General features: G+C 46.7%; 2 protein-coding genes across 5 annotated transcripts in view; one reads left to right on the forward strand and one right to left on the reverse strand.

Moving 5' to 3' along the window:
- ATP1B1 (ATPase Na+/K+ transporting subunit beta 1) overlaps positions 1–10,490 on the forward strand; it is a 25,910-nt gene extending 15,420 nt beyond the window's left edge. Inside the window, exons 3-6 of the mRNA XM_040636187.1 lie at positions 3,157–3,312; positions 5,033–5,217; positions 7,968–8,048; positions 9,051–10,490. Coding sequence (XP_040492121.1) covers positions 3,157–3,312; positions 5,033–5,217; positions 7,968–8,048; positions 9,051–9,314 — 686 coding nt within the window. The 3' untranslated portion in view covers positions 9,315–10,490. The remainder of the gene's footprint in view (positions 1–3,156; positions 3,313–5,032; positions 5,218–7,967; positions 8,049–9,050) is intronic.
- The window catches only part of NME7 (NME/NM23 family member 7), a 243,095-nt gene continuing 239,002 nt past the window's right edge, over positions 10,305–14,397 (reverse strand). For all 4 annotated transcript variants that reach the window (XM_008695848.2, XM_040636186.1, XM_008695838.2 and 1 more), the window contains exon 12: positions 10,305–10,591. In XM_008695848.2, the coding sequence (XP_008694070.1) occupies positions 10,559–10,591 (33 nt within the window). In that variant the 3' untranslated portion in view covers positions 10,305–10,558. The remainder of the gene's footprint in view (positions 10,592–14,397) is intronic.

Genomic DNA, 14,397 nt, shown 5'->3' on the forward strand with positions numbered 1-14,397 from the left:
ATTCTTAACCACAGAGGCGCTTGCTGATGGGAATCACTGGTCTGTCTCTGGGTGGACGTGAACTTAGTTGTGTCCACAGTTCTCAGGCTCCGGATAGATCCACTCGCTAGCAGTGCCCTTCTGCGGGTGAGAGCCCAGAGCCCTAAGTCAGGGTTGCTGATGCCCTGGGGTCTCACGCGTGTCACCTGGTTGCTTCTAATAGTGGCGAACTTGGACTTGGTAGCTCGAGGGAGTGAAAAGCACTCTGTATAATGCCACCTCCTCTCCCTGCTGTCCTTTTTCCTCTGGGAGAGTCTGGGAAGTACGTCACCCAGTCCAGGAGATGGAAGCTTGGTCCTTGACGGACCACTGGCAGAGAGAATTCAGAAGGGGCTGGATCGGGAAGGGCTGCCCGGAATGCTGAAGCCAGACACTCACCTTGTGGTTGAGGTCCTACCATGTTACTCTCACGTGACCTTCTAGGGTCGCCCTCCTCTTTTAAACTCACTGGGTGAGACTCTCCAAATCGCACGCGGGCTCACTGACCTTTTGCTAGCATTTCGTTTTTTTTGCCGTGTCCCCTGCTCTGCCGAGGGACCGCAGCCGGCATGATTGTTACTTATCCTGCTGGTGTCCCCCAGGGCGGCTGGCAGCTTCTTCCCCACCACCCCCTTCTCGAAGGCTGGGTGAGAGCACTCCTTGCTTTCTGACGATGGATCGCCGCCTCTTCACCCTTCTCTTTGCCCCTGTCTCCTGCCTTCACCCCGAGCCTGGCAATGCCGTTTACCCTGCACACGTAGAGTTAGTTCATTCCTGCTCCCACTCCCACCCCAGTCACAGACAGATCTCAGCAAACCTGCGTGACAGGTTCTGAAGGCATTTGCCGCTGACATCTCTGGCTGCCATGCACGGGCTCCCCGGTGGGCCTCCGGTGGGAATGCCCATCAGGCTCCATTCTCTGCTGATCCCAGGATTATTCTAGGAAAACACCCCATCCTCCTGAGTTCTGTTAAACCTCTGGCCTTGGGCCTTCCTCTGCCCTTCGGCAGGTCCAGGCATGTCACCTTGACTTAAACGTCTAGTTTAAGTCCAACCAGGAATGCCCCCACCCTCACCCCCTGGCCTTCCCCATTCCAGTAGGGAGTCCTATTTTCCATACTTTCTTTCTCAAGCATGAAATCTCCAATGGAAACTTCTTACTTTTGTTTTATTTTATTTTAGTTTTGCAGGTATCTGTCATTTTTATTTTATCGTCTCTTCGTGCTATATATGGTCACAATGCCAATTTTCTAACTTAACGTAGAGAAAGATTGTTCAGGGTATACTTAAATTGCTTTAGTCGTACAAACAATTTTCTAGGGTTTGTGAGCATCTAAACCTATTTTGAATTGTAGTAACCCTTGTTTATTTTTAACTGATGATTTTTGTAAGAGCAAATCCTGCTACTTCCGTTTTCGTGACTCCTCTCCATCATTGTTGACAGCTTTTTTCTCTTGGATTCCTCAGGTCCTACATGATCCTTTCTGGGATGATCCTTCGTGTTACTTGTAAAGTCGTTTGCCTAGGGCAGTCCCTCTGCCTGGTTCCAGACCCTCACGTTCTTGGTCTTCGTCCCTATTTTTTCCATTCGTCTAGGGAACAACTGCAAGTATGGAACAACTTGCCCATTAAGCCCCCTAAGCTGGGCCACCCTCATTCTTTAACCACTTTGGAAGCTCAGAGCCATCCTTCATCACTAGAAAAAGAGCTGCCATTGAGCCCAGCCCCTATCGAAGCCTGGCCTCCAGCCTCACAAAAACGGTGCTGCTAAATTGTCACCTTTCTTGTCATCCCTTTAATTATGTCCTCGTCTTCATCCTATCTGTGTCACTGTCGTCTCTCTCAGCTTCTGACTCCCCAGAGCAGTGGTTCTCAAACCAAGAGTGCTTAGGGATCCCTTCAGTTCAGGCTCGTTACTTTCGAGATTCTCGAGTCCCATCAGTAACGGTTCTGGCTTGGCAGGTCTGGGGTGGAGCGGGAGGGGCGGCAGGTTTAACACGCCCCTGGGTGAAGGTGAGGTGGTGCTCTTAACACGCCCCTGGGTGAAGGTGAGGTGGTGCTCTTAACACGCCCCTGGGTGAAGGTGAGGTGGTGCTCTGAGAGGCTGCAGGGATGAGCCAGCTTCTGTGCCCAACACGACGTCTGGAGTGGGGATTAGAATAGGACAGTGAGATTTAGCAAATAAAGTGCAGGACACCTAATTAAAGTTGACCGTCAGATAAACCATGAAGTTGGTTTTTATAGATGTCCTAAATAGGACACGGGACATGGTTTATCTGAAATGTAAATTTAACCAGGCAACGTGGATCACACCTGGCAATCCAAGACTAGAAGGCAGCTGATCAAGTCTTCACCCATCGCCCCTCTATAGTACTATGTGGTGGTCACATATCTATCTAGGAAATCTTGTGATGATAGAGGCTTCTGAAAATTAAAAAATCTAAAACATCGGTTAAAGAGTGAAAATCCAAGGTAGTCATACTTTGAATTTTATCCTGGCTGGCACTTGACTTGCTTTTGGAATGGAAAGCAGGAATGGTAACTGTACATAATCCCAGTGCATCGACTTTGGGTTGAAGATCCATCGAAATATCTCTGTTGAGTAGTCTGGAGTCTTGTAGAGTTTGGATTGGTCATCAGCTCATTCCTGAAAGTGTAAAAGACCTCTGTGCTCGAAGGCTTATGTGCCGTTAGGGAAAGGAAAGCCACCTACAAGAAAGACTAGCTAGCTCTGCAGTTTGTTTTTAATATGATCCCATGGCAAGGCTGCAAAGATAAGAGGCTTTGGAGTACGGCACACATGGGTTGACATTCTGGTTCCGCCACTTCCTTCGCGACCTTGGGCCAAGCACTTAACCTTTCTGTGCATGAAGTTTCATTCATAAAATGGAGATAATGCCTATCTTGAAGTGTTGCTGGGTAAATAAAATGATATAGTAAGACACCATCATTGGTCCTTCGGTACTAAGTCTAAACGCCAGAGAAGTGATTTCACAAGAGAGGCAAGACTTTAACCCATTCTTTTTAGTAGGTGGAATTGGCAAAGCACGTTTGTATGTGGCGAACCTGCTTTGAATGGTCCTAGTTGACTACCTTCCCACTAATGATTTTCCGTGTTGTTCTTTCTGTCTGGTCTAGGATTAACACAGATCCCTCAGATCCAAAAGACAGAAATTTCCTTTCGCCCTAACGAACCCAAGAGCTATGAGGCATATGTGCTCAACATAGTTAGGTTCCTGGAGAAGTACAAAGATTCAGCCCAGAAGGATGAAATGATTTTTGAAGATTGCGGCAGTAAGTAGACTCATTTTGGATGTTTGTGGTTGGTTAATTCTTATTTCCCATTTCTATCTGTTATTTAATGATTGAACGATACTCTTGAAATAATTAAATGATTGAAGTCTGGCCATATTGAGAGGACAGTTTTTTTTCGTTTTTTTTTTTTTTAAAGCAAGAAGACTTTATGGTTTAGGCTTGGATGCGACGGAAGAAACAAAGTAGCCTCAAGTATTAGGATTATCTGCATTTGGAAAGTGTCTTGCTTTAAAACACTCCTGGATATGTTTGCTTTTTACCACTCACACTCAAAGACCACAGTTACAGTTACGGTTCTTTTACATCTATTGATTTTGAGAAACACAACTGTTAATATTTCCACATTTCTGTGCCCCGCCCCCATTCTCCCTGCAGAAGAGTGTACAGGGCCTTTCTCTCACTAGAATGGCTCCTTGGCATAATTAGCTACACTGATACGGACAAAGGATGATTTCTGGTCAGGGTAGAGACCTTCCTAGCCCGTGGTTGGGATGGATGGTGAAATAGGTCTCAGGCAGCTCAGCATTTCAGTAAGGAATGGTAAGGGAAGGGTGGCTCTTAGACTTATTAACTGCTGACAGGAACACACATCTTCCTCCTTGATGCCTGGAGTGTGCGTTATGCAGCCATGTTTTCAGACCTACTTAGACAAGACTTCTGTCTGAGTTACTAGGTGACATCAGTCCTCTGACTCAGTTCAAGCATTTAACACCACCAGTTCATCATGTGGCACTGTTTGATCGTAATTATGGGGTAAATTGCCACTTTAAGTCATTCTGAAAAGAGTAAAAGAAACATTTTCACTAGATTTCTCTCATTAGGATTTCAGTGAGGTTTTCATCTTTGCAGTAATTAAAAGGCCTGTATGAAAGATGTAGGGTGAATCACTTCCCTGGAGATGGACTGAATGGAGGCCCTTTACCTTTTAAAGGCAAAATAGTTATTTTGTGACCTTAGAAATACACAAATTATGTTATTTGCGTCAGTGTCCTGCAGGATGCTTTGTATTAACTTTGAATTCTCTATTTCTTGTATTCTTCTTCTGGCTTTGTTACGAGGTATGAATCAAAAATACTACAGTGCCATTTTTTCAGTTGAACAAATGCTTATTATAAGAAGTCATAGCTTGAAAAGGCAAAAATTCAAAAAAAAAAATGTCTTAAACCTTGAACGGTGGCTGAAAAGGAAGAAAATCATTTTTTCTCCTGTTTAACATGCTAATTAGTGGCAGAGACAGTGGCCTAGCAATGGCCAGGCACTTCTGACCCAAACCCTTCCAGTTCTGAAAATTATTGACAATCCTTTTAATTTGCCTTCTAATTATAATGTCCCTGTTAATGAGCTCAGCTGGTGTTGACCTGTGTCGATGAGGCTGCTCATGACGGGCGATCGGGTTTCCGCTCAGTCTCCGAAATAGCTGAGTCATCCATTATTTAAGGGAAGAGAAATATTGCCACAGACCAAAACATCATGTGTGGATCATCAAGTGCCACGAAGCCCTGGTGTGGGATCACATACCAGCTATTGCTTGGGGTAAAAGGCCTTTTTAATGTCCGTGAGGGAACCAGAGATGGTTTGCTGGAAGTCCTTGCTTCATGCAGACCGGGCACTAAATGCACGGCCTGAGAGTGGGTCACCGTGACAGGTGGCGCCCAGGGAGCTGTGGGGACAAAGCGAAAATGGTGTTTTCTGTTTTCAGATGTGCCCAGCGAAATCAAAGAACGAGGAGAATTTAACAACGAACGAGGAGAGCGAAAAGTCTGCAGGTTCAAGCTTGAGTGGTTGGGAAATTGCTCTGGAATAAACGATGAGTCTTACGGCTACAAAGAAGGCAAACCATGTATCATAATAAAGCTCAACCGAGTGCTGGGCTTCAAACCAAAGGCAAGTCACGTTTTAAACCCTAGAATTTAGAAGAGCCTTTCTCGGTTGGATGAAGTGGCTAATTGGTACGAGGAGCGTCTATGAGGAAGATACAGAGTATACTCAGTGGCGACTTGGAAGCCCAGTCAGTAGAGGAACACCAAAACCTTCTGCATCGGCCTTGAGATCCTTGAAAGTTAGGTCACTTATCTCGTGTTCTAAAGTGAGAGAAATTCTGAGGGGTAGAGCCACGTTCTGGAGTAAGTCCGGGGGCTCTGTTCTTAATACTTCTGTGATGTCATTCCATCACGTGAACTCTGAAAATAAAAATAGAAAAAGGTATTTTCAGATTTAAAAACCGCCTGCATGGACAGTCTCACTCAGGTTTTGGTATTCTTGGAGCCCAAGAATATTTTGTAAAAATGGCCCGGTAACCTGAAAACACAGGGTGTTTGTTTTTTTTTACTGAATGACAACTTCATTGCAAAATGAGAAGCTGACCCGCCGTTCAGGTTGAGCTTTGACAAGCGTGGTGTCGGCTTGGGGTGTTCTTGCCGCCGAGGGCGGGTGACCATTACTGGAGGTCACTGAACGATGGCAGCTTGCTGTCCTTCGCCATCCGGTGAGACGAGAGTAATTGTTTATGAGGAGGAAACGTGTTGGTGTTACCGCTGCTTTCATAAAACCGGCTGCTGTTCCATGTTCTTCCTCAGGTCGTGGCAAGTAGAGCCGTCCTTCTCCCTGAAGCAAGGCTGCTGCCCAGGGCCCCCGTCGCCCTCGCAGACGCAGAGTCGAGTTTTCCATTCTGACAGGAATTGACCACACAGTCTCCTGAGTTACAGGAACAAACCTCATTTCTGGAATCTGGCTCTTTTGTTCATTAATTTTCTGCTGTATGCTCTTAACGTGTTTCCACAATGCTTATTACCCAGGAGTCTCCTTAAAGACAGATAGTTGAGGTAGTGACGAAAAGTTTTAGCTTAACTGGGGGAGGCCTCAGAACTCCTTTCCGGCCACCTGAGGCGCAGACAGATGGGTGTGCAGGATGGATGGAGGCCCGGCTGGCAGACGTGAACGGCCCTCCTGCAGAAATTAATGTACCTCTGTCTCCACAGAACTGTAATCTTCTTTCCACGGAAGTTAGGCTATAGTGGAAGAGAGATGGTGAGAACCGTCATGTCACACTTAGAGTTGATACTCGTGTTGCCTGGGAGCCCTTCACCCAGACAGAGCCCCTGTTTAGCCGTGGAAGGGAGCGGTGTGGTGGTCGGAAGGAAGACGAGTCCCTCACTTGTGATGATAGCTCTGCGTAGGGATTGAGTGATACTGTCCCCCAGCCCCCAGAGGTGGTCCTGTTGTGATTCCCATCTCTTCCCACATCTGTAGAGCTGCCTGCCGAGTGATGAGTTCAGCTACTCTTTCTTTTCTGTCCTTTTTTTTCTTTTGTCTTTGGTCTCCACTTGGTTATCCATTGCCACTGTTTAACTCATCGCCTCACCCCAAATTCCCCCTCCCCCCCCCCCCCCCCCAGTTTTGTTGGGAGAATTATTTCTGTCCGAGGTTGTGGTACTCCAGCATCTCGTCGATATGCCTGTTTCCTCGCCCTCTGAGGATAGATTCTGGCAACTTCTTTTTTTTTTTTTTTTAAAGATTTTATTTATTTATTCGGCAGAGATAGAGACAGCCAGCGAGAGAGGGAACACAAGCAGGGGGAGTGGGAGAGGAAGAAGCAGGCTCATAGCAGTGGAGCCTGATGTGGGGCTTGATCCCATAACGCCGGGATCACGCTCTGAGCCGAAGGCAGACGCTTAACCGCTGTGCCACCCAGGCGCCCCTGGCAACTTCTTAGTTAATAAGCATTTTTCTCTCCCTATCTTTAAAGATAAATCTGTTGCTGGTAGAACATTCTAAGAGAATCAGATCTTGATGATCTTTTTCTTGTATTCTAAAAGAGGATCAAACATATTGGCTCTTTACTGATACAGAGAATTGCCTTTTTATCTGACTTTGGTTAGACGAGGTGTGAGTTCCAGCTCATGTCAAGACCCACGTGCTACGCTGATCTGAGTAAGCAAGCAGGTGGCTGGCTGTCCAAGGAAAGGTGTTCATCACACCTCTTCTGGGGTGGATTTGAGCCAGGGCTGCAGGAGGGAACCCTCTAGATGTTTGACCGCAGCAGTACTCTGGGTCCCTTCAGTGGAAGGGGGCTGCTACCTCGAGGGCACTTGCTCCCTTGACCTGTTGTACGTCTTGGACTCCTTCACAGAACTGGAGGTGCTTCTTATAATGGTGGTGCCGCTACTGGAAATTCAAAGATTCGAAGAAAAAAAGCCTACTTGAAGAAGGCCTGCTTGAGGGAAAAGGATGGCATTATTTGTTCATGGAGGAAAGCCCAGGTTTTATAAAAACAAATGTCAACCAACTTTTCCATCTAATTATTATAATCTTAGCAAACGAGGAATAGTCGTGCCGGGTTGGCTTTTATTTTTCCGTGTCCCGGAGGGAAGCGCACTAGAAGTCCCCCGCGCTGCAGGGCGGCATCGCACTTACTCGCAGCCTCGCAGAACTCGGGCGCTGATTTTGATTTCGACAAATTCCCAGCATGGATTGGTTAGGGGAGTCATTCATTCTGTTGTCTGCAAGTGTTTTGTTACTTCAGTTGACTTTTTGTGACCAGTGTGTACTTGTTTATGCCACAAACTAGCTTCATTTTTCAGGAATGGAGACAGTTATTTACAAACTTACTGACCAACGTGGGTTCTTACTTTTAGCCTCCCAAGAATGAGTCCTTGGACGCTTACCCCGTGATGAAGTACAGTCCCTACGTCCTGCCGGTTCAGTGCACTGGCAAGGTAAGGAGACGCTTCTTACTGAGGGCGGTGGGGGTGGGGGGGAGGGGGGAGCACGGGTGAGGCTGTGTTCAGTTAGAGGTAAACCTTGACTGCAGGAGAAGAGAAACATGGCTTCTAGGCGTTAGTCTCAGTTGACTGTGGCTATAGGGGGTTAGAACATTCTTGAGAGCAGGGTGTAACAAGGCTAAAACCGCATGACAGTTTCTCCATCAGAACAAGAAACTGAATTATCTGAATTTGATTAGCTGGAATATTGGTTTATAGAACTGGGAGGTGAACTCCAGCCCACACAGTGCTGCTCTGGCCCCATGGTGTGCGAAACATTTCAGGCCAACTTTTTTTTTTTTTTTTTTTTTCTGACAATTTCACATTGAAAAATGTGGTTTTGGCTCTTCTTTTAAAGATAATGAAAAAAATAAAATAAAAAATAATGGAAGATAAGGTAATAGCACGTGTTCCCTTTAGATCTAAAAATAGGTTCCTAATGGGTTGTTTACAGAGAGGGCAGAACAAAGAAAGGGAATCTCTACACAGTGCTGTTTTATGCGGGCACCAAGAAATGAAATGGCTGCAAGAACATGAGGGGCGATTAGGGAGACCTTTGGAGGGGATGTCGCTGCAGTACCATCCCCTGGGCCACCGCCGTCAGCGGATTTCTGACTTCCCGTGGCAGGTGCCTTTCTAGGTGTGTTGGCTTTGGAGAGATGCTTGGTTGGCGTCTGCTGTGGTTCCTTCACTTGTGCAGAGAGAATAGTTTCCTTTTATGACCGCGTCCCACGGCTGCCGGGATTAGCCTGAGCACGTGCTGTTCGCTCGGGTGGGCTCCCGTAGCGGTGTCCCCCGGGGGTGAGCGTTCCGCTGCTCTTGGGGGAGCTCTGAGCAGGCGCGTCAGAGGGTTTGCAGGTTCGCAGGCTGCTCGGTGGGATCGAGAGCCTTGTTCGTCACCGCAAGTAGGGAGCCAGGCTGCGAGCCGCTAACGTCTCGTTTCCCTCTGGTTTTTAGCGAGACGAAGATAAGGATAAAATCGGAAACGTGGAGTATTTCGGCCTGGGCGGCTACCCCGGTTTTCCCCTGCAGTATTACCCCTACTACGGCAAGCTCCTGCAGCCCAAGTACCTGCAGCCCCTGCTGGCTGTGCAGTTCACCAACCTTACCACGGACACAGAAATCCGCATCGAGTGTAAGGCGTACGGCGAGAACATCGGGTACAGCGAGAAAGACCGTTTTCAGGGACGCTTTGATGTAAAAATTGAAGTTAAGAGCTGATCACAAGCACAGATCTTTCCCACTAGCCATTTAAAAAGTTAAAAAAGATACAAAAACAAAAACCTACTAGTCTTGAATAAACTGTCATACGTATGGGACCTACACTTAATCTATATGCTTTACACTAGCTTTCTGCATTTAATAGGTTAGAATGTAAATTTAAAGTGTAGCAATAGCAACAAAATATTTATTCTACTGTAAATGACAAAAGAAAAAATAAAAATTGAGCCTTGGGACGTGCCCATTTTTACTGTAAATTATGATTCCATAACTGACTCGTAGTAAGCAGTGTTTCTGGCCCCTAAGTATTGCCGCCTGTGTGTTGGATTTAGCGTGCAGTACGATAGGTGCGCACTCTGGTCATCTTCCAAGCCATGTTTTATCGTATCTGTTTTCTACTTTCTGTGAGCAAGGTTTGCTGTCCAAGGTGTAAATATTCAATGGGAATAAAACTGGCATGGTACTTTTTTTTTTTTTTTTTTTTTAGGGTTTGGCTCTTTCAAAAATCATGGCCCATCAATGAGCATTTTTAACACACTCCATAGTCTTTTCCTGTGGTGTTGGGTCTTTACTTTTTGTTTGTTTGTTTTTTCCTGGGGTGGGGGTGGGGGTGGGCTGTCATGGGGGAACTGCCCTTTACATTTTAAGTGACACTACAGAAAAACACAAAAAGGTGATGGGTTGTGTTGTGCTTTGTACTGAATGCCGTCTTGACATCTCTTCCCTTGTCCTCCAGTACGTTCTGAAGCTGTGTCTGAGATCTGGATCGCCTGTCACTTGGGCTGGTGACAGGCCAAATTCATTTGCTTTGTACATTTTCTTTTACTTTCCTTTTTTCCTTTTCTCTGGAGGCATCACATGCTGGTGCTGTGTCTTTATGAATGTTTTAACCATTTTCATGGTGGAAGAATTTTATATTTATGCAGTTGTACAATTTTATTTTTTTCTGCAAGAAAAAGTGTAATGTATGAAATAAACCAAAGTCACTTGTTTGAAAATAAATCTTTATTTTGGACTTTATAAAAAGCGATGCAGTACCCCATAGACTGGTGTTAAATGTTGTCTACAGTGCAAAATCCATGTTCTAACATATATAATAATTGCCAGGAGTACAGTGCTCTTGTTGATCTTGTATTCAGTCAGGTGAAAACAATGGACAATAAAAGAATGAACACATTCCTCACGTGCGTGATTCACTCTTGTCTAAATGCCCCCAGCCTGTGACTTCTTGGCTTTCTCTACTGCTAGTTATCCAAGATCTTGAAGAAATACTGAACCTGAGAGACAAACACACGAATGAGTTCATTAGTTCACATGGAAATTCAGCCTTCTCCACCGAGCAGAGGCCGGAGCCGACCCCAGAGCACACCCCTTCCCAGAGAGACAACAGCCAGGTTCCTCGGATGCAGAGACTCTGAGGTTTTAGTTCAAAGCTAAAGTTTAAAAGTATTTTGTGGTGTTGACTTCGCTTACTTCTCCACTGAGCAGAGGCCGGAGCCGAGCCCCAGAGCACACCCCTTCCCAGAGAGACAACAGCCGGGTTCCTCGGATGCAGAGACTCTGAGGTTTTAGTTCAAAGCTAAAGTTTAAAAGTATTTTGTGGTGTTGACTTCGCTTAGTTTAGAAAACATGAATTTTGGTTCCTGCTAGTGTTTCACTAGGTTCGTCTGTTAAAAAATAAGGGCCTATAGTTAAAAAACGAGGTTAGGTTTGAGGTTCAGTACATTAAGGTTCAGACCTTGCTTCTTGGTTCGTGGTTTGGCCTACATTCGTATTTGGCCATATTTAAAAATCAGCCTTCGTGTGAAAGAAAACAAAAAATGAGCTTTCTGAAGAACATTCTCCAGGTATAACTGAGCCGAAGGTTTAGTATCACATAACCAACGTGGGAAACACCCAGACTACAATCCTGGCGTCATGTTTCTGGAACTGGAAGCCTGTCACAAAGCCCGTGCAGCCGGCGCTCCAGCAGGGCCTTCCTGCCCTCGGGCGGCCCCGACAGCCCCCCTCGGTGTGGGGCCGAGCTGCCTCTTCCGTGTCGCCGCCCCTCCCGCGGAGAGACAGACCCGGAGGCCTGCGGTCACGCGTGTGACAGCAGTGCTCGTTCAGAAAGAGCAGTAGCACTTCTGCCACCTTATTGCCTCACATTTATAACCCTGCTGCTCCGCTGGTCTTGTTTATTCTTGAAAAACACTTCCAGAGACTTGGCTATTTCTCGACCAGCAAATTGTGTGACGGCAGATTAATACCAGAGGAGCAGTGATTCCATTTAACAAAAAAACAACCAGCCAAGGGAACCGTGGGAAAGGGCAGCACAGCTTAGCTGCAAAGGTCTGAGGAGCCCCGTTAACAAGTGGAGTACGGCGGCACCTGTAACTACCAACCCACCTAAGCAAAGCCGGGCGTCTGAATGTCACACCCACACTTCTAGAAATAGGTGTCACTCCTCGAACCGAAGATGGCTTATCTTGCTGAAACATCTTTTCCAGGGTGTGTATCAGTCTGAAATATGTTTATAAAACAAGAAGGGGGATGGCTTTAGGTCTGGGGAAAGGAGTACCCAAATTGGGGGACAGGGAGGTAGTTTGCATTTTGAGGCTGTTCTAAGGTCACAACCTTTGTCAAACTTAATCCACCGCTTTCATAGGTACTGTCTGAGCCACTGTGTGTGTGCGAGTGCGTGTGCGTGCATGCTCTCTGCCTATCACCTCACGATTCCGTCTAAATCTTGCCTCTCCATATCCCGTCTACACTGCACCAATCCAGTCCCCACCCGTGAACTGTACAGTTATATCCCCACTGGGAGACTGGAATGGGGTTTGTATTCCTTGACTCAGGAGGTATTTGCTGAGTGCCTCCTGGGTGCCAAGCACTCTTCTAACCTCTGGGGATAGATCCATGAGTGAACGAAACAGACCTGTCTTCCTTCCTCTACGGCTCACGTGCTGGTGTGAAATACTGCATGTTTGTGGAACTCTTGCTTCTATACATTTATCGATTCTGTCTTTTCTCCTATTATCAGTTTATTCCGTCCCTTATTAGATGACACATTTTTTGGGTGTAGGGACAGTGCCATCTACTTCCTTGGTGGTAGTCTGATCACATCCTACAGACAGGTTTTCACACAAGTCCAAATACTTAATTCCTCACCCAGAACATAAAGGAATGGGTTTTTTAAAAGGCAGTGTTTTTCAAAGGTAGGCTGAGTACCACGTGGAGTCAAAAGCATTAGAACGATTACTGAGCCAAGGAAAAAGGAGTCTCCATTCCCCCCTCCCCCACCCCAATCCATCACGTTCCTGGGAGGCGAGTTCTGGTCTTCAGCCCAGGTTAATCTGCCTTTCAATTAAAGGGATACAGGCCTTGGGCTCAGAACCTGTGGCAAGCAATACTATCTAGCTAGAATTTAATAACTTTTGTCTTTATTGTATTTATTTTATTACCTTCAATTAAGGACAAGTAATACTAGTTTTACATTTACAGCAGTAAAACAAATTTATTCAAGTATAACAGCGAATGGATTTCAAGCAAAATAGTAAGTAAAGCTTCAGGTGGTACTCAGATATGGCAAAACTCATGAAAGAGAAAAACAGCCAACAAAAACTTAGGAACACTGGGCCAAGGTATGGCATTAACAGAAGCCCAGTTTTCCCGGTCCTGTACCTGGTGGGGCAAAATCGAATTTGAACTCTATTGTGGAACAAGAGCGTGCCCTGCCTGCTCAAACTGCACTTATCACCAGAGGGAACAGCTCCAGCTCCAAATTAAAAACATTATCAGTAATCAGAGACGAAAATCCAGTTATCAGAATCTTTCGAAGGCCAAAGATCGCTGCAGCTCCTGGCTTCTTAAAGGATTCGTGCCACTTCTCTGTGCATGTCTAGCTCATGGAGAACTAAGTGAGGTTGCTCTGAACCTTCAGGACTAAGGGCCTTATGAAGACGGAGGGAAACTATCCAAGGAACATTCAAAAGCAGTTTTAATCGAGTAAAGTGATCCGGGTTTCAAATTCAGCAGGGAAAATGCGCCTGTCCCTCTTCTCCTTCACGAGGGAGCTAGCAGTAACTGGCAGGTTACCTCCCGTCCCCGAGGCTCTGCCCTGGGACAGCCGACCACGAAAGACAGTCTTGTCAGTCTGCGGTTAGCACTCCTGTCCCACCCAATGTAAAACGAAGGGGGTCAGACCAAGGCAGATCTCTTGGCTCGTGTCAGAATTTGGTATTTCTCTGAGACTGTCAGCATCGGGCTGTTCTGAGAAATCAAGCGTCTCATGATGAGGTGCTGACTCTTCCTACAGGATCCGGAGATTTGATTTAGCCACAAATGAATTCCGCACCCTAAGAAGGGGCGCATATTGTACGAACACTGCGGCACAGCACCTCCGGCTGACTTCTCCACAAAGCCTTTAAGAGACTGGGTTTTCATAAAATCAGGACTCCCCCGAGCAGTCTGTACTGCCCTCCCCCGTCCCATACCTTCCTCTGCTGTTGGCCCGTCATAGACCGGGAAGGAGCTGGCCCGGGCCGACTGGAAACCCATCTACTCATCCAGCCACAGTGCCTGACACAGTCGCCGGGTCGGTCCTTTGGTTCAAGTGCTTTGGGACCAAATACTTCATCCTGTGAAAGGTGGCCCCTCAGTACCCGTAACTTCCAGAGGGATTTGCGGTTATTAAATCAGGAAGCAATGGAGACGCGTGGGGCAGTCCTGCAGGAATGGGAAGCAGAGCCATTCCTTTGATAAGGAGCAAAGGTTCTAAAATGACCAGTGGGGGAGGATCAGGCCTAGGGGGGAGGTTCTGGGGATCCTGCACTGGACCCCTGGGGCAGCAAGGGGATCCCATAAGGCCAACAGGCACTTCGGGGTTCTACCAGAGAAAAGGGAACGTGACCTGAGAAGTCCGTGCATACAGAAGCCTTTGCCTAGAGCCGGCCTCTTTTCCTCCATTCACCAGTTTCCCCAGAGCCACTTCCTCTGTGCCCAGCGCTGACCTTGAGGCTTAGGGGAGGGGGCATCCACACAGACAAGGTCCCTTTCTGTAATTTGGGTCTTCGCATTTCCAAATATCTTCAATGGCCTGCCC

Source organism: Ursus maritimus, unplaced genomic scaffold (assembly GCF_017311325.1).
Source record: "Ursus maritimus isolate PB19 unplaced genomic scaffold, ASM1731132v1 scaffold_2, whole genome shotgun sequence".
NCBI classification, from domain to species: domain Eukaryota; kingdom Metazoa; phylum Chordata; class Mammalia; order Carnivora; family Ursidae; genus Ursus; species Ursus maritimus.